Source organism: Elephantulus edwardii, unplaced genomic scaffold (assembly GCF_000299155.1).
Source record: "Elephantulus edwardii isolate Elephantulus edwardi_28Jun2011 unplaced genomic scaffold, EleEdw1.0 scaffold00048, whole genome shotgun sequence".
NCBI classification, from domain to species: Eukaryota; Metazoa; Chordata; class Mammalia; order Macroscelidea; family Macroscelididae; genus Elephantulus; species Elephantulus edwardii.
The window spans coordinates 16,105,405-16,123,903 of NW_006399798.1; the positions used below are offsets into that span (position 1 = coordinate 16,105,405).

At 38.1% G+C, this 18,499-nt stretch overlaps 1 protein-coding gene across 2 annotated transcripts in view; it reads right to left on the reverse strand.

Annotated features, from left to right (window-relative positions):
* The window catches only part of HELZ (helicase with zinc finger), a 204,882-nt gene that overhangs the window by 61,845 nt on the left and 124,538 nt on the right, over window positions 1–18,499 (reverse strand). For both annotated transcript variants that reach the window (XM_006886268.1, XM_006886267.1), the window contains exons 22-25: window positions 16,531–16,735; window positions 7,709–7,760; window positions 6,616–6,806; window positions 4,591–4,804 (exon numbers count right to left, since the gene is read on the reverse strand). In XM_006886268.1, coding sequence (XP_006886330.1) covers window positions 4,591–4,804; window positions 6,616–6,806; window positions 7,709–7,760; window positions 16,531–16,735 — 662 coding nt within the window. The remainder of the gene's footprint in view (window positions 1–4,590; window positions 4,805–6,615; window positions 6,807–7,708; window positions 7,761–16,530; window positions 16,736–18,499) is intronic.

The following is an 18,499-nucleotide window of genomic DNA, read 5'->3' on the forward strand; positions in this document are numbered from 1 at the left end:
ATATATCATATGGTCATCAGACTCAAAATGCCCCATGCCAGTCCATCTCATCTCTCCAATACCTAATATTTATGGTGGAAATAAATACTGACCACCAAAGTATAGCAAAGTCAAATTGTTCAAAACCGTGACAAAAAAAGAGAATCTTAAAAGAAGAAGGAGGGGGGAAAAAAGACATGGCATACAGAAAAACAAAAGATAAGGAAGACATCACATTTCTCACTGGAGACAATGCAAGGGAGAGAACAGAAAAGCAACATCATTAAAGTATGGAAAGAAAGAAGTTGTCAACCAAGAATGTGTAAATCCTGGGAAAAATGCATGTCAAGGATGAAAGTGACATTTTCACACATGACAAAAGCTGAAAGCATTCATGACCAACAGATTCTCACTACGAGGCTGGTTAAAGCAAGTTCACGGTATAAAAATGCAATATACAAAATGAGAACCATATAGGTAAAAATGTAAACATTTTTCATATTTAAAACTGTTTTAAAAGGTGTGGCTGTTCAAAATTGGTCTACTTTCCACTCTGCCCGCGACCTTGCTAAGAAGTACCAAGAGTCTTAGAAGCCTGTGAGCAAACAGCTAAGATACAACTGGTCTCTATTCCCCTGGAACAGAAGAGGAAGGAGATCTAAGAATTCAAATAGGAAACGGACTTCTGGTTCAACTGTCTCCAAGACTAGAGAAACAGGATGGGGTCTGACTACTGATGAGCATTTTGATCAAGGACATATTAGATGGATCCTGAACAAAAGGAGAAAAAATGTGTAAAAGATTTTCAAACCCTAGTATGAGAAACAATAGACCAACTGAGACTGGGGAAACCCCTGAATATAATGCACTACGATAATCATTAAACCTTGAACTGAAGCCATCTTTAAGCTAAAAAACAGTGATTTCTCTCATTATTAAAGAATACTGATCCCTCATACAGAATTACTGATATGAAATGAGATAGACAACAGTGACTCTAAAACACAAATAAAAGCGAGGGGGCAGTGAGGAGCTTAATTATGGTGAATGAACATGGAGGAGATGATGAGAATGGTTTACATAATACAAAGATTCTAATCATGCCATCAAACTGTACGTGCAGAAACAGGCAAATGGGTGTGTGTTTTATTTTGTATATTTTCACCAAAATTTTTTTAAAGTGACTGTTTAAACAAAAAATTTAAGAATGTATCCAAGATTTATTTATCAAAGTTGATGTACGACAACAATAAGGTAGCCTCCGGGCTAGAAATACAGAATATGTAAGGTTCTTTTCTTATAAATGATGGAGTAAAACAGCATTTACAAGGTGGAATAGAATATGTTAAAGAACCAAAACAAAGGTCCAACTAATCCAAAAGACAGCAGAATAAAAAGGGACACAATAATAAACTGAAAATAAAAAACAGAACACAAACAAAACTAACTATATTAATAATCACATTCAGTATAAATGACCTAAACAAGTAAGCAGCATAATCATACTAAATAAATTAATAGTAATCAAAATACTGCCTAAAAAATACATTTTAAATATAAAGCTATTAATATGCGTCAGAGAGCTGGACAATTACCAGGGAGGATAGAAGGAGAATTGATGCTTTTGAGCTTTGGTGTTGGAGAAGAGTGTTGAGGGTACCATGGACTGCTAGGAAAACAAACAAATTCAGCCTGGTTAAACCAGGCTGCTCCTTGGAGGCAAGGATTCTGAGGCTCTGTCTGACATATTTTGGTCATGTCGTAAGGAGAGACCGGTCCTTGGAGAAGGACATCATGCTTGGGAGGGTGGAGGGCAGGCGCAGGAGTGAAAGGCCCTCTATGAGGTGGATTGATTCAGTGACTGGGGTAGTCAGGATGGGAGTGTCAGAGACAGTGCGATTGACACAGGACAGAGCAGAGTTTAGAGCTGTTGCACACAGGGTCGCTATGAGTCGCAAGCGACTTGATGGCACATAACAACACAAACAACAATAAATGGGTTAAAAACAAAGGAAAAGAAAATTATGTATCGTGCTAACACTAGTCAAAAGAAAGATGAAGTGGCAACACAATGAAAGCAAGCAAAGTAGATCTCAGAGCAAATATTAACATGGTCATTCCATTAGAACAAATGGATTGATTCATCAAGGAGAAAATCTTAAGCAGGCAGCTAATACTACACCTTCTAAATTAATGACACAAACCTGAAAAATAGACAAATACTAGTTAGATTTGGAAATTTCAATACCCACTTTTCAAGATCTTAAGAGTCAAAATATAGAAACTGACAAACCCATTAATGAATGAAAGAATAAATACAGTGTGGTAAATCCACACAATGAAGGACCAATCAGAAGTAAAAATAAATAACAGACAAATGCAGTAACATGGATAAATCCCAAAAACCATTAAGCTAAGTGAATGAAGTCAAACATAAAGGGTTATTTATTACATGAATCCAGTAATACAACATTCTAGCTAAACAGGAAAGTATACGGACAAGGCAGCTCTGGTGGCCTACTGGCAAGAAGTTACATTGCAATCCCAAAGACACATAGTTCAAATCCACCAGATGCTCCATTGGAAAACGAGGTGCAATCTCCTCCTGTGCCTGTCGGATCTGACTCAATGGTACACAAGAAAAAAAAATTTTTTTTTAAAAAAAGTAGTATCCAGCCAGATCAGATGAGTGGCTGCCAGAGTGTTAATCAGAAGAGGAGATGGACTGTAAAGACGTCTGAAGGTAGAGATGTTCCATAAGTTGATTATGGTAGTGGCTGAAACTGCACATTTGTAAAAATTCATCAGACTACACTTTTGAAGAGTGGATTTTTTTTAATTGTATGTAAATTATACCACACTTAAACTGACTTTTAAAAATGCAATGGGTGATTTGTTCTTATTTAAGATGCTACCAGGTAAGAGGCAGTAACTCGTGCATGAAGTAACTAATTTAAACCATATGTCTTCAGAGCAGCATTCTTGTTTAACAAAAAGCTCAAAGTCTGTGACTGTTGCGTCGGAACGGATTCACTGTGGGCCTCCGGCGGGTGCAGGGGAGGAAACTGCTCTTCCCTCTCCTGTGGAGAAGCTGGGTGGGTCTGGCCCCCTACTGACTAGACCACCAGAGCTCCCCACCGTTAGTGTTCACTAAACCCCAAAAAGATTTCAAAAATCAGCCAATAAAAGACATTTTAAGTTAGTGTAGAACATTCTTCTCAAGGAATCTTCCAAAGTAATATGGTATTTTAAACTTTCTTTTAACTTGATTTTTTAAATTGACATAAAAATATACACCTAATCTTATATTTTGTTTTCAAATAGGGAAAATAAACGACTAGAAATTGTTTATCAAGAAAAAACTTTCTGGTATGTAGTTATGGTGAAAATTATTCTCAAACTAATAGCTCTTCTAAATTCTATTTCATTCTTTTTAAATATATAAATACCCATCAACTTAAAAATATTTCATTGAATTATGTATACTGCTTTGAAACAGATGAGGTAGAAACAGTTTAAAAGCAATATTATAGGGCATGATGGTTATCATAAGAGTCTGGAATGAAAGTTGCAGAGTGGAGTATACTGGGGGATTGTGGGGGCATTGTATACCAATGAAGGAATTTTTCTTTTACTTTTCAAAGAGAAGCGTGTACTGGGGGATTGGGCGGGGGGGGGGGGAAGTGCAACAATGAATGAATGGATATCCAAAATCACTGTAAATGTTCATTGAAATTCATAATAATAATAAAAAAGAATATTTTAGTCAGCAAAAACATTTACTGTTGCTGTTGTTGTTATGTGCCGTCGAGTCGTTTGCGACTCATAGCGACCCTATGTACAACAGCCCTAAACCATGCTCTACCCTGTGCCAATCTCATTGCCCCTGACAAACCCATCCCGAGTATCCCAGTCACTGAATCAATCCACCTCATAGAGGGTCTTCCCCTCGGCTCCACGGTCAACACTCTTGGCACCAGTAGCCAGGAAATAAAAAAACGTATTGTGATGGGAAAGTCTGTGGTTAGGGACCTCTCCAAAATACTCAAGAGCAACAGTGTCTCTCAGGAGACTAAGGTCCGCCTGATACAGGCCATGGATTTTGCAATCACTTGTTATGCATCAGAGAGTTGGACAATGACTAGGGAGGATAGAAGGAGAATTGACGCCTTTGAGCTGTGGTGCTGGAGAAGAGTATTGAATGTACCATGGACTGCCAAGAAAACAAACAGATTCATCGTAGAGAAGATTAAACCAGGCTGCTCCTTGGAGGCAAGGATTCTGGGGCTTCGTGTAACATACTTTGGAAAAACATTTACTAGGTAAGATTTTTTGTTGTTGTTGTTTTAATTTTAAATAAAAGTCTTCTGAGTATAAAAATATTTCTACAAGAAAGTAGTAATACCAATCATAAATGGTCAGGATTAACTTAAGGACTCTGTGAAACTCCATGCACATTTGCTGCATTCATATTTGTATCTTTGAGAGAGAGGCCCTGTAGTTTTTATCCTGATTTTCTCTCAGGGAAGTTAACTATGCAGGAGAAAGTTACACTGTGACAGCACTGGCATGCTAACCATTTGGAAACATGAGAACTTCAAGGTGGCTCACCATTTCGATTCTGCTCATGGAGCTCCTTCTCCTGATGGTGATTCTGAGTGGGTGGCTGTCCTATACTAACAGGCGGGTGATGGCCAAGGCCGTACGGTATAGGAGATCCCCGTCCATGCGTCTGTAACAGGTTCATATTATAGGCCATAGCTGCCTGGTGGGTAATGATTCGAGGATCAACTGCAAACCTACCCTGGTATCCCGTCCACGGCACCTAGATGATTGCAGAAAAGGAGACAGGCATGTTAAGAACCACTGGGCAAGCAAATGACTCTGGTACATTTGATTAGGAAAAGGCAAATATTCACAGATGTCCATTTTTATCAAATCAAGTAACTACAAAGTTGATCTGAGCAATTACAATTGGTAGAAATACTACTAGGTCTTTGTTGGCCTAAAATGGCTCCCGGAACAGCTTTATCTTAGTTATATAAGAGGAAGTTGACACTTTGTGAGGTTGGAAGGAAACCAAAGACTTCAAATTGGTAATGATTCACTGAAGCACTAAATCATTCTACAGTCTTAAATAATTTCTCGTCAATATGAATGTACATATGTCACGGATTATCACAAAATACATTTTTAAGTCACAAGTACATAGTTTAATAGAATAAATAAAAAATGGGGAAAATTAAGGAAGAATTTAAGGAATCTCAATTTTAAAAATAGACATTCTAGTGCTCACTTCGGCAGCACATATACTAAAATTGGAACAATACAGAGAAGACTGTCATGGCCCCTGTGCAAGGATGACACGCAAATTCGTGAAAACGAGGCATTCCGATGGTACAGGTCTATCTGAATCCCTTAACGTTCGTTCATTCACAGCGGATAGAACACAAATAGGTAGAAATGTTAATTTATGCATTTTATTAATTCAACTCTACCTTTTATCACAGAAAACTTCATTATTATGCCTGGATAGCTAACCTCCGCATATTGACAGAAAGGAAAGAAATAAATCTGAGCTTCTGTCCCTGTTATTTTATTGTAACTGTTTAAAAGTAGAATCTTGGAAATTTTATATCATGAAAGTCTCTTTGACCTAGTAAAATGAAACAGAAGTCCTAAGGGACTTTCTATTTAAAGCAGATGATGTATAATGTTGCCAGGCTGTCTGGGAAGAAATAAGTCAGCTAAAATATAACGTCTGTGGGGAGTGGGCATAAATTACATACTTCATGCTGATGGTTGTTCTCATTGGTTGCTCTGACTGTGAACTGTCACGAGCCACACAACTGAGCAATGGTTGCAGCTACACATTTCTCCATTTTAGGGAGCAAGCAGGAGTGCCAGGGATTCTTGGCAATGGTTATAACTGCCTGAGATTAGAGGAGCTGCCTTAAAAGAAAAATATTTTCTAGGCTAACATCCCTGAATTTGGAATTATATTAGTAACTCAGCAAGTTAGTATATTATCAAAGTATTTTAAAATCTTAATGTTTAGTAGATGAAAGCTCCCTAAAACCTACACCCTTAGAAAGGATCCAACTGTATTTTCAAGTAGCAGCAAGCGTGCAGAAGACAAGGAATTCCTCAGATAAATTTAGACCAAAAGGGAACAAAACTAATCCAACCTTCTTTGTCTCCTCCAATGACCTGCATTTCATAGGAAGGATTACTGATACATAAAAGTATAAAAAGCAAAAAGCAAAAATAAAGACATCATTTTATAAAACAGATCCATTTTATAGCAATGTTATCGTTAGTTCAATTTTCCCCAAAATGGGAAATCTGTAAAGAGATTTTAAAAGAACATAAAGCCTTCTAAATCAAACCACCCAGATAACAAAATTTTTTATACTCGGTAATAATCCAGTAATAATCGTTAGCACTAATGCACAAGTTCTGGTCACGTCAAAACATGACAGTGAAAAAAACAATAGTTGCTTTAAAAGAAGTTGGTAGGCATTGTCAAGTTAGGGGAGGGAAAGAGGCTAGACAGTACACTGTTTAGGATGGTCACTCATTCAGGATGACGTGAAGCCTTTTTTTAAAGTAACAGAAAGTTAAAAGTACACTTACAGGTAAAGGCACCGACATAACTACATTCCCTCCATAAACAGCAGGTACATAGAGAATACTTGTCCCAGTGTGAGGGTCTATTCTTTGAACAGGGCTTGGTGATTTTCCCAAATTTGGGTGAGGTCCAAGAGGGGGAGGAGGAGTATACGCTCTAATAGGATTGCCAATAAGCACAGAAGGATTGGGCTGAACTGAAAAATAAATGGAAAAACAGATGCACTCAAGAGCTGTACATATTCACCTGTACAAAAACAACTTAAGATAGCAAAGTGTATTTCCTATGTTTGTCATAATACACCTCATAACTAGACAATTACAGTATAAAAGATACATTAAAAACATAACCTTTTTGCAATGTTCCCTAAAATTAGCTTGAGATATACAGAGCACTCTTTTTGTAAACCAGTATAATTTAAAACGTTCTCTGACATTTTTTTCTTCAGGAACAAAAACCGAGAGCACAAATATACACCCAATAAATATTTCTCTGAAAGGAAAACAATTCCTCAGAACCAATTGATTAGCAATTATATCCAAATAGAAGAGTTACACTCTCATTCTTTGAAAAGCACAATTCTGCAACATGTGAAATCTTGAAAATAAACTGTAACCTTGATATTTCTATTACACAAAATGTGCAGGATATTCCTTTTTCCAGAAATTTATGTTGCATAAAAGGCTTAAGTGTTTTTCCTCAAAACTCTGTATTACACCAGGATCTAGAAAATCATCCTTTTCAGAAATGACATGTCAAACAAAGCATTCACAAGACCAGATGTGTTATTTTTTTTTTTCTTTTAATTTTACTATTTTTTGTGTGCACCGTCAAATCGGATCTGACTGGTACAGGAGGAGATTGCCCCTCCTTCTCCAGCAGAGCATCTGCTGGATTTGAACCGCACACCTCTGGGATTGCAAAGCAGCTTCTTGCCACTAGGACACCAGCGCTCCCTTCAGATGCGTTATTAATGGAATTCCCAGGTGTGTCTGTGTGGGTGTCACTCTCTCTTCAACCTCTTTTTCTGAGGGTAATCTGGAGGTACATTTCCTACATGATGTAATGACTTGTTCATAGGGCTGATTTTCCACTTACCAATTCCATCATTTTGGAAATGATCATTCTGGGGATGGTGGAGGACTTTCCCCTTAGAAGAAAAGGAAACACAGAGTGAATTAAACATGTTTAAAATCAGAAACAATAAATATTCTCCAAATCATATACAAACATATATAGCAGCAATTAAAATTCTGAAACTGTTCAATTAATAACTACTAGAATGTTCTGAGGGAGCTTGGGGATGTCCTCAGTAGTCTGCTCACTGTTAAGTTAAAGGCCGTTGAGCGTCTGGCTGTTCAAATCCACCACTGGCTTCCAGACAGAAAAGAGGGCAATCTCCTCCTCTTGAGAGTTCCAGGCTCAGAACCCCACTGGGGGCTCCTTAATGGTCAGAATCAACTACACAGTACAGAATTTGAGAAACTGCTTTGTGTCAACTTTCTTGGGCCTTAGTCAATGCAAATCAATGACAGGGGCTACAAGCTGATTGAGCTTCAAATTGAGATAAGCCTTTTTAGAGAGCTCTGGTGGCTTAGGGACAAAGAGTTGCACTGGCAACCAAAAGGCCTGTGGCTTGAATCCACCAGCTGCTCTGTGAAAGAAAGATGGGCAAACTCTTCCTATGTGATTTACTGCCTCTGAAAACCTCTCAAGGGTCAGCTATAAGGCAATTCTGATCCAATGGTACTTAACAACAACAAAAGTCTTTTATTTGTGTTTTAAATTAATCCTCTTGATAAAAAGAAATACATCATCAATATGATTGAAATAAAAATTTTATTCTTTTACAAACTCTCTATAGATTCCAATGAATTAAATGACAAAGCAAAGTTGCTTTAAAAAAAAACACAGAGTGGGTGGGGAGAAAAGTGCAACAATGAATGAATTCCAAAATCTCTGTAGATATTCATTGAAATGAAAAATAAATAAATTAATTTAAAAAAAAAGAGGCCTTCAATAACTAAGGATGAGAATCTTTACCGCAATACCACATGGTTTGGGATTTATGATAATTTCATCAAGATTCATAGTATCTTTAAATATAAATTTATATTTGAAGGAACAGAAAAAGAGGTACTCCATAATTTATTTGGGATAAAGCAACCATTTTTTTAAAAATAAATCAGTCAATGCATATTTTAAAACATAAAAAATGGACACTAATTTAATTATGGATTTAATAATCTGGACACAGATGCTCATCTCAGTGACTAAAGATGACATAAGAAGAATTGATGCCTTTCAGTTGTGGTGTTGGAGAAGAGCACTGAATATACCATGGACTGTTAGGAGAACAAACAGGTTCATCCTGGAGATGGTGAAACCAGGCTGCTCCTTGCAGGCAAGGACTTTGAAGCTTCATCTGACATACTTTGGGCATATTGCAAGGACGGATCAGTCCTTGAAGAGGGACATCATGCTTGGAAGGGTGGAAGGACAGCACAAAAGAGGAAGACCCTCGAAAAGCTGGATTGACTCAGTGACTGGGGTAATGGGGGTAGATGTGCCAGAGATGATGAAATTGGCTCAAAATAAAGCAGGGTTCGGGGCTGTTGCACACATGGTCAATATGATGTCGACAGGACATAACAACAGACGTCTCAGAAAGTGGGACTCTAGTTCTCAGAAATCAGCATGTGAAGCCTGCTTCTATTGTGACACACGTGTGGCTTCAATGAGCTGGAGCTGACTCTATAGCAACTGTATTGACAAATAATAAACACAAAGGTGGCTGCTGTTGCTAGGGGCCCTCACGTTGCTTCACAACGACCATATGGACAATAGATCAGAACTGTGCCTTATCCTGCAGCACCTTCACACTCTGTCACACAAAATTCCACTGTTGAAGTCACTGTGTCAATCAACCTGCTTGAGGTTCTTGTCTCTCTTTCAGTGAGCCTCTAACTTGCCCCGTATGGTATCTTTTTTAAAGGACTGGTGAGACAAAGCTTCACCACCCTGCATCTAAGGAGCACTCCTATTGTATTTCCTCCAAGAAAGCACTGCAGCTTCTTTTGATAGACCATAGAATATTCAAAACTCTCTGCCCATACAATTCAAAGGCATTCACTTCTGTCCAACTTTTAGATGCATGGGAAGCAACTGAAAAGATCATGGCTTGTTTTAGGTGCACCTTAGTCTTTAAACAGACATCCATGCTCTTTAGCATTTTAAAGGAGTCTTTGACAGCAGATTTGCTAATGGCAACACGTTTTTTTTTCCATTTCGTGACAGCTGCTCCCATTGGTACTGGTTATGTATCCAAGTAAAATTAGATCCCTGACAACTTCAATCTTTTTTTCCATCTATCATGATGCTGCCTATTTGTCCAGTGGTGAGGATTTATTTTCTTGATCTTGAGATGTAACCCATATTGAAGGCTGTACAGTCTTAGATTTCCTTTATTAAGTGCTTCAAGTTTTCTTCACTTTCTGCAACAAGGTTGTGTAACCTGCACAACACAGGTTGCTGTTGTTGAGTCTTCCTCAGATCCCGATGCCACAGTCTTCTTCATAGAGTCTAGCTTCTCAAATGATTTGCTCAGCACATAGACTGAAGAGGTATGGAAATGGATACAACCCTTTCTTAATTTTAAACCATGTAGTGTTTTTTTTTCTTGTTCTGTTCAGACAACAGCTTCTTGGTCTAGGTTTTACATGAGCACAATTAAGTTCTGGTATTCTTATTCTTCTCAATGTCAGACATAACTTGTTATGATCTACAAGGTCAAATGCCTCTGCATAGTCAATAAAGGACAGACATTTTTCTGGTATTCTCTGCTTTCAACCCGGATCCATCTGATGTCAGCAATAATATCTCTGGTGCCATGATCTCTTCTAAATCCAGCTTGAACTAGGAGTAGTACTGTTTTAGCCATTTTTAGATAATCTTCAGCAGTTATTTTGCTTGCATGTGATAGTTTGATAAGTTCCACATTTTATTGGATCACTTTTCCTCGGAATAGAAATAAAGATGGGTATCTTCTACTTTTTCAGCCAGGCAGCTGTCCTTAAAATGTTCTGGCTTAGATTGGTAAGCATGTCTAGGGGTGAATTTGTTATTTGAAACATGTCAATTGGTATCCCTTCAATTTCTAAGGGCCTTATTTTTTGCCAATGCCTTCAATGCAGCTTGCTCTTCTTCTTTCACGACCTTTAGCTCTTGTCATATGCTACTTTCTGAAGTAATTCTGTGTTGGACAATTCTTTTTGGGACAGTATTTCTCCATCTGTGTAATCCCTGGATCTTCCTTTGATGCTTCCTGGATCATTCAAGATTTTGCTAATAGTGTCTCTCAGCATTGCAACTTGAGCCTTGAATTCATTTTTCAGTTCGTTCAGCTTGAGAAGATTTCAAAGGGTAGCTCAAGAAGACAAAGCAATAGTGGAATAGAATATGTAGAGAGCTGGAATTAAAGAATAAAAAGGGAAGAAACCACTTGTTATTTCTCAAGCTGAAGGAACTAATCACTAGTTGTCCCCTCTTAACAGTTTTTGGTTTTATATCTCATTATAACTTAGAAAGGGAATTTCATATGCAGAAAGTCTATGAATAAGCACATTTCCCATTTACAGTGACGGGTGGCTCTGATGGATTAGTAGTGGCAAGGCGTTATGTTGTAAGTGTGACGTTATGAACTAAGTGGTTTGGGTCATTCTGACCTTCTCCATGCATGGTCACATGGTGTCCCTCTCAGACCACACAATAACGGCCTGTTCATTTCTTGGAAAAGAAGAAAAAAGAAAAAAAAAGTGGTTCAAATCCACTGGCTGTTCCACGGAAAAAGATGAGTGATTTCCTTCTGTGCAATTAACTGCCTCTGAAAACCCACTGAAAGGTCGGCTAGAAGTTGGTTTTGATTCAACAGTACACCATTAGAAACGTAGAGGCAAACTCAAAACAACTGCATGGCATATATATGTCTCCACTTTCAAACACAACATGTGTTCTTTTCCATTAAGACTTCTAAATTTCTGGACTTTAAAAAATTTCTTTCTCTTTCCACTGGCTAAATATGACACACACTAAGCCAACTGGGAAATATATAAACACAAATCTTTTTATTTGAATTTATGTTTGCAAGTGAAAGAAAAGATAATGCCTAAACTGAGAAGAAAACTTAACTGAGAACACACCAAATATGATGATACCTTTCTCTGCTGGGAACTTTAAATATTCCTATTGGCTTTGAAAACTGTACTTGTGAGGTTATTTAGTTAAGAGTGGGCAAGGGCAGTTTTACTCTCAAAAAGTCAGAAATATAATCGCTAAAGAGTCATAATTGGTTTGCTATACAGAAGACAATGTTCACACTGACTGGCATTGGCTATTAAAAAACCAAACATCTGAAAAACAGAAAAGGAGTAAGGAGAACTGGCAGAAGAAAAGGAGAGAATGGCAAACATCAGAGATGGCAGAAGTAGGTGGAGAGATGAGAAGCATGAGCAATTAGAAGTGACAACAAGAACAGCCGGTGGCAGACACGCTGACAGAAGAAAGGAGAGCCGGTGACACTGACAGTTCCAAGAGGATAACAGACCATTTCAATTGCTTAGCCTCCAAATGTATCACAGTAACTTACTAACATCTCATCAACCAGGGCGGCTGTGAGGCATGTGGAGAACACACAATCATTTAGGAGCAGGTGGTAGGCAGAAGGCCCCTCCCACTGTCCACAAAACAAACGGTCCTCCCCTCTACGACCTGGGAATCTGCTCTAGTCCATGGCCACAGGGCTCTGTAGATGTAAGCAAGGGCATGGACCTACATGTGCAAGATTATCCTGGATAATCTGGCTAGACCCAATCTAATTACATGAGAGTCAAAAGCTGAGAAATTTCTCTGGCTGGAGTGAGAAAGATGTGGAAGAAGACTCAAGAGAGGCGGCATGATGCTGCTGACTGTGAGATGCAGGGGACCGTGTGAGTCCTCTAGGATGATGCCCTCTCGTGTGACAACCAGCAAGGATATGACAAAGACAAGGGTTTGGATTCTGTGATAAATGTCAGTGTGTTTGGAAGTGGATTCTTTCCTGAGCCTCCAAGAGCCCTGCTGACCACCTTCTTGGTTTTGCCTTTGTGAAACTGAGTGGAGAAAACAGTGAAGCCAATCACGCTGGCTGATCTAGCAAACTATGGTGAGGTCGATTTATTGTTTCAAACTATAGTGCAACAATGAATGAATGAAAATCCAAAATCTCTGTAAATGTTCATTTAAATTAATAAAATAAAATAAAAACTATTAGGTTCATTTTAATTTGTTTCAGCAGTAAAAAAAACTGACATAGAAAGTAACCACGTCTAGGCTAACTCTCTTACTAGGGGCCTATCATTTCATAGGAGCAATTCAGCACTCTGTACAGTTCAAAACAGAATACAATCCTCAGTATATTTTGATTTATATTGTTAGAACAGTTAAGTATACTTGATATATACAAAAGATATGGTGTTGGGTAGTTTACAAGCAAAATAAATAATACAGCATTAAGCTCAAGCTGTTGTGCTGTGGTGTTGGGGAGGAGTACTGAAGATTTCATGGACTGCCAAAAGAAAAATATGTCTTGGAGAGGGTGCAGCCAGAGTGCTCTTTGGAAGCAAGTATGATGAGACTTTGCCTCATATACTTCAGGCGTGTTGCTAGGAGGGGTTATTCCTTGGAGAAGGACATGAAGGGTGAAGGGTCAGAGAAGGAGAGGAAAATGAGACTTCCACAATGGGCTGTGGTATATCAGGAAGTGTGAGGATGGCACAGGATAGAACAGGGTTCAGATATTTTGCTCGAAGAGTCGCTATGGGTCATACTCAACTCGATGGCACCTAACAGCAATTAACACAACTATATAAAGAAGTTACTCCGTGAAAGCGAAAACTACAAACCTTTAATAGTATACCCTAAAAGTATGTCTGTCTTAGGACAACACTTATCAAAGGCTAAAGTTCAGAAGACAAGAAGGAACAGAACAGTACATAGAATTGAAATGAGAGTTACAAAGGAGGAAGTGATAAGGATGTGGTTACATTGTGTGTACTGCAATTAATGCCATGAAACAAAATATGCATCAAAGGTTGAGCAGAAAACCAACTCACTTTGTAAACTTCTACTCAAAGCATAAAAAAAAAACCCAAAAAAATTATAATAAAACACACAAAAAAGCAGATCTGTTTTTGGCACAATGCTAGCTAATGCAAAGATTTATACACACACATACACAAACATACCTTAGAATATCTTAGCACATCAGAGAATTTTCTTTTCCTTTAATTATTTATTCATGCAACTATTTCTTTCTCATTCATTCATCTTTTCCCACTTAGTCATCCTGCACATGTTTTCAGAAGGCCCTCCATACATCCCTCCCTGGTGACAAACTAAGACCACGAAGACGAACAAGCCCAACAAGGTGCTCGGAGGCCTGCAGAATGGGGACTCATAATTCCCTAGAGGTAAGTGGTGACATAACAAACGAAAACCAGTAAAATCCGCTATGATCTCCTTAGACAGCCCAGCCATGAATGAATCGTGCTGATCCTCTCAACAGCTTTCAGAGAATCTGCAAATGATGCCTTTTAGCAAAGTTTCCAAACACTGCTCCTTCTAAGTACTCAGTGATTAAGGAGAATGAGATATTAGTTAATCTGTGATCTACATGCTGTCGTGACAGCAAAATGACAGCAAAAGGGTGAGGCAACAGAGGGCCAGCTTGGACGATCAGCTCCTGGTCCCCCAACTATAGGTACCTTTGTATATGCAGACTGCCTAACACCCCAATTAGTGATACCAGGTCACTAACACATTATTGTGTGTTGGGTCCATTTTTACTAAATGAAGAATAAATAAGAGTGTATCCCCACACAGTAGTTTTCCTCTCAGTTAAATATTTAGCATAATCATCTTTTTAAAATATTAAATGGTTATTTAATATATGTTGTCGTTATGTTCAGTCGAGTCACCTGCAACTCATAGCGACCTTATGTACAACTGCCCTAAACTCTGATCTATCCCTTGTCAATCTTATTGTCTCTGACACACCTATAACCCATTACCCCAGTGACGGAATCAATCCATCTCATCGAGAGTCTTCCCCTCCTGTGCTGTCTCTCCACCCTCCCAAGCCTGACATCCCTCTCCAAGGACTGGTCCCTCCTTGCAACATGTCCAAAGTATGTCAGATAAAGCTTCAGAATCCTTGCTTCAAGGAGCAGCCTGGCCTCACCCTCTCCAGGACGAACTTGTTTGTTCTCCTAACAACAGTCCATGGTATATTCAATACTTTTTTTTTAAAAAAAGTAAATTTTTTTTTACTGGTTTGCTTAAAAAGTTTGTATACTTCATTCTTCACCCCAGATCTTTCCCATTTCATTTACCCACCCAGCCCTCCACCCATCAAATTGTCCGACCCTATGATTAGACTCTGCCCAACCTCTCCTCTGTGCTCATACTCTGCCCACCTTGGATCCTCACAGATGCTTACTAGTTAAAAAATCAAAACCACAAAATTTCATACCTTTAAAAGCCAAAACCTCAAACTCACTGCCAATGAGTCAGAGCTGACTCAGTTGACCCTCCAGTGAATTTATGAATCTCAAGGGAAGAGACTGACCATCTAGGAGCTGCCACTAGTGGATTCAAACCGCCAGAAGCAAGACCTCTGAGTTAGCAGCGCAATGCCCAACAGACTTGGAACTCAGTCACCAGAGTTCCCTTTCATCCAGCCTGGATTGTATTTTTTAAAATGAAGGCAATGCTGAGAACTATGACTGTAACTAACACTCATCATGCCATTTCTCCTAACATTTTCTGCTGGGTTCCAAGTCCAAGCACCTTTTCTCAGCACTCTAGCAAATAAGCCAACTGCCTTCATTCAAAATAACAATGGTTTAAATGTAGAAATGGCCTTGGTCTCCTTCCTTCAACCCTGGAATGGACTAAGTTCTCTTATAACAAATATAGGTCAGTATGTATTATGACCATTTTCAAGAGTTCGTCACATTTCCTTTGTCAAAAGCCAGGTGAAAGTGGTATCATAAACAGACATCACAAATATTCAGTCATGTTAGTTTTACAAATATTATTAGAACACTATTCTTATAAATAATAGGCTCCCAAACCAAACTTTAAGTTAAATACAATCCTTAAAATGGTAGTTGTTTTTCATCTTGTCAAAGCCATTTCATCAGTAGAGAAGACTGAGAAGTTATACAATATACATGGAATTTAAAACCATCTTGATTAATCAAACCATTTACTAATGCTAAAGATCATGTAAGGAACTCTGCTTGCAGTGTGTTTTCTGCTGTGCTGCTAACCAAGAGATCAGCTGTTTGAATCTATCAGCTGCTCCTGGGGACAATGGCAGTCTCCTCTCACGAGATTTACAGCCTAGGAATTCCCACATGATGAGTATGAATCAACCTGACTGTAGTGGGTGTAGGGCAAAAACCATGTTGGGGCTCTAGCGGGAAAGTAGTTAAGTACTCAGCTACTATCAAAAGGTCAGTGGTTCAAATACTTCAGTTAAAACTCAAGAGTAAATTGTTGTGACAGCCTGTTACTGAAAAGGTTAAAGCCTTGGAAAACCCTCTGGAACCATTCATTCTACCTGTTCTATTCGATTAACAGAGGTTGGATGAGATATGATGATGATGGGTTTGGCTTTAGGCCTAAATTCTGTTATATTTAAAAAAAAAATTCTGTTATATTTTCACTCATACATCTCAATTTAAACAATTTCCTTAAAGGATAAAGTGTGCGTGTCACCGAACATAGCCTATTTTATTCCAATACTCGTAGCCCAATACACATATGATGCATCTGGGCATTTTCTCCCCAGAACCGGCTGTCGTTAGCAGAGGCTTTACCTTGGGTGGTGATTGCTGCTGTTTGCTGGTGTTTCCTGAATGCTGTAGTCTTAAAGCCCGAGGGATAAATTCAGGTGCCAAAGGATTCAAAACATATGTCTTCTTCAGTTCTAAAGCTTCTAACTGAGCCTTGATCTGCTCAAAAGTGATTCCATGCAGGCTATTGTTTTCATGACAGAGGGCAATAAATCGCTCCCAAAATTTCCTACAGAAAAAATGTAAAAGGTCAGTTTATAATTTAAGTAGATTGAGAAATGAATAGCAAGTGATGATAATTTTTATTTGCTCCCTTAATCCTTGCCTTGACTCAAATTCTCAAATCTACCATTCATCTCTATGACTTAAGTACAGTATTTCTACCAGATGACAAGATTTCAAAAGCTTGATTCTACAGTTATGCCTCGTACATACATAAGGGTTACACAAATAAGGCTTTCAATTCATAGTGGCTAATCAGTGAAAGTTAACATGATCTACGCTCAACTCTTTACACTAATCCAGTACAAGTTTTGTTATCTATACAATAAGCAAGGATCTGATGACAATTTTACGGAAAATTTCTATTTCTAGGAAGACTCTCTTGTGTGTGTTTCTGTAAGATTTAAATTAAGTGAATTATAGCATCAAAGTAGCTTGGGTCATCCTGAAAGGGTGCTGGATTATTAAGAACTGCCAACACAACACAAATTTGAGCCACAGAGTGAGGGAGGCCGAATATCAAATTTAATAATAGTAGACCAGGTGCTGTGTCGGGAAATGAGGGAGGCTTACTATAAGGTGAAGGTCACCTTGTGACACTAGGGCGTTCCCTGGGAGTCAACATTGTTATTAGTTTTTATCAAATGAATCCCTCCCTCTTGAGATTAACATAAGGAGGAACTTGGCCTTATCTGTAAAAGATTTCACCATTATCCTTTGTTTTGTACTTCCTTGTTTTTCTGTATAAATACTCAGAGAGGCATGGCTCAGTGCCTTCAGTCATGAGACCTGTTGGCCCCCTGTTTTTCGTGCTCTCTGCTCTATATCATTCCTGGTTGTTTGTCTCTTTATTATAAATTTATTCTATTCTTTGGGACCCTCGGTCTGCAACATTCTAGCGCCCGAACTTGGGACAAGGTGGTGGTTTTTCTTTGGATAAGGTGGTGGTTTCTCTTTCTTTCTGTTTTTCGAGCAGACAATTCTTATTGATCTTAAAGACTGTTTTTTTACTATTCTAATGCAACCTAAAGACAGAGAAAAATTTGCCTTTACTGTTCCTGCTATTAATAATTAGAAACCTGCCAAAAGATATTTCTGGAAAACTCTTCCACAAGGAATGTTGAACAGTCCAGGTTTGTGCCAGTACTTTGTTAATAAGCCATTAGAGATTTAAAGAAAATTATATCCTAATTCTTTAATTATTCATTATATGGATGATATATTGTTTTCTTGTCCTGATTCGGATACACTGCAATCTTTATATAATAAAGCTACAGAAATCCTTCAGGAATATGGATTACAAATAGCACCTGAGAAAATACAAAATACAGAACCTTATAAATATGTAGGATCTTTATTAGAAAGATCAAAAATTACTCCTCAAAAAATACAAATACAAAGAGATACTCAGCATACTCTAAATGATTTTCAGAAATTATTAGGTGATAGCAATTGGTTATGACCTAGTCTAGGTATTCCTACATATCAATTACAGAATTTATTCAAAATCTTAGAAGGTCCTTCAGATATTCAAAGTCCTCGAAAACTTACACCTGAAGGAGAAGAGGAATTAAAGATTATAGAGCAAAGGATACATGAAGCTCAATTAGACAGCATAGATCTAAATAAACCTGTAAAATTGATTATTATCCATTCCTTACATTCTTCCACTGGAATATTATATCAAGAGAATAAAATTTTAGAATGGTTATTTTGGGGAAATAAATATAATAAAATATTAGTTACATATATGGAAAAAAAGACCAAAATG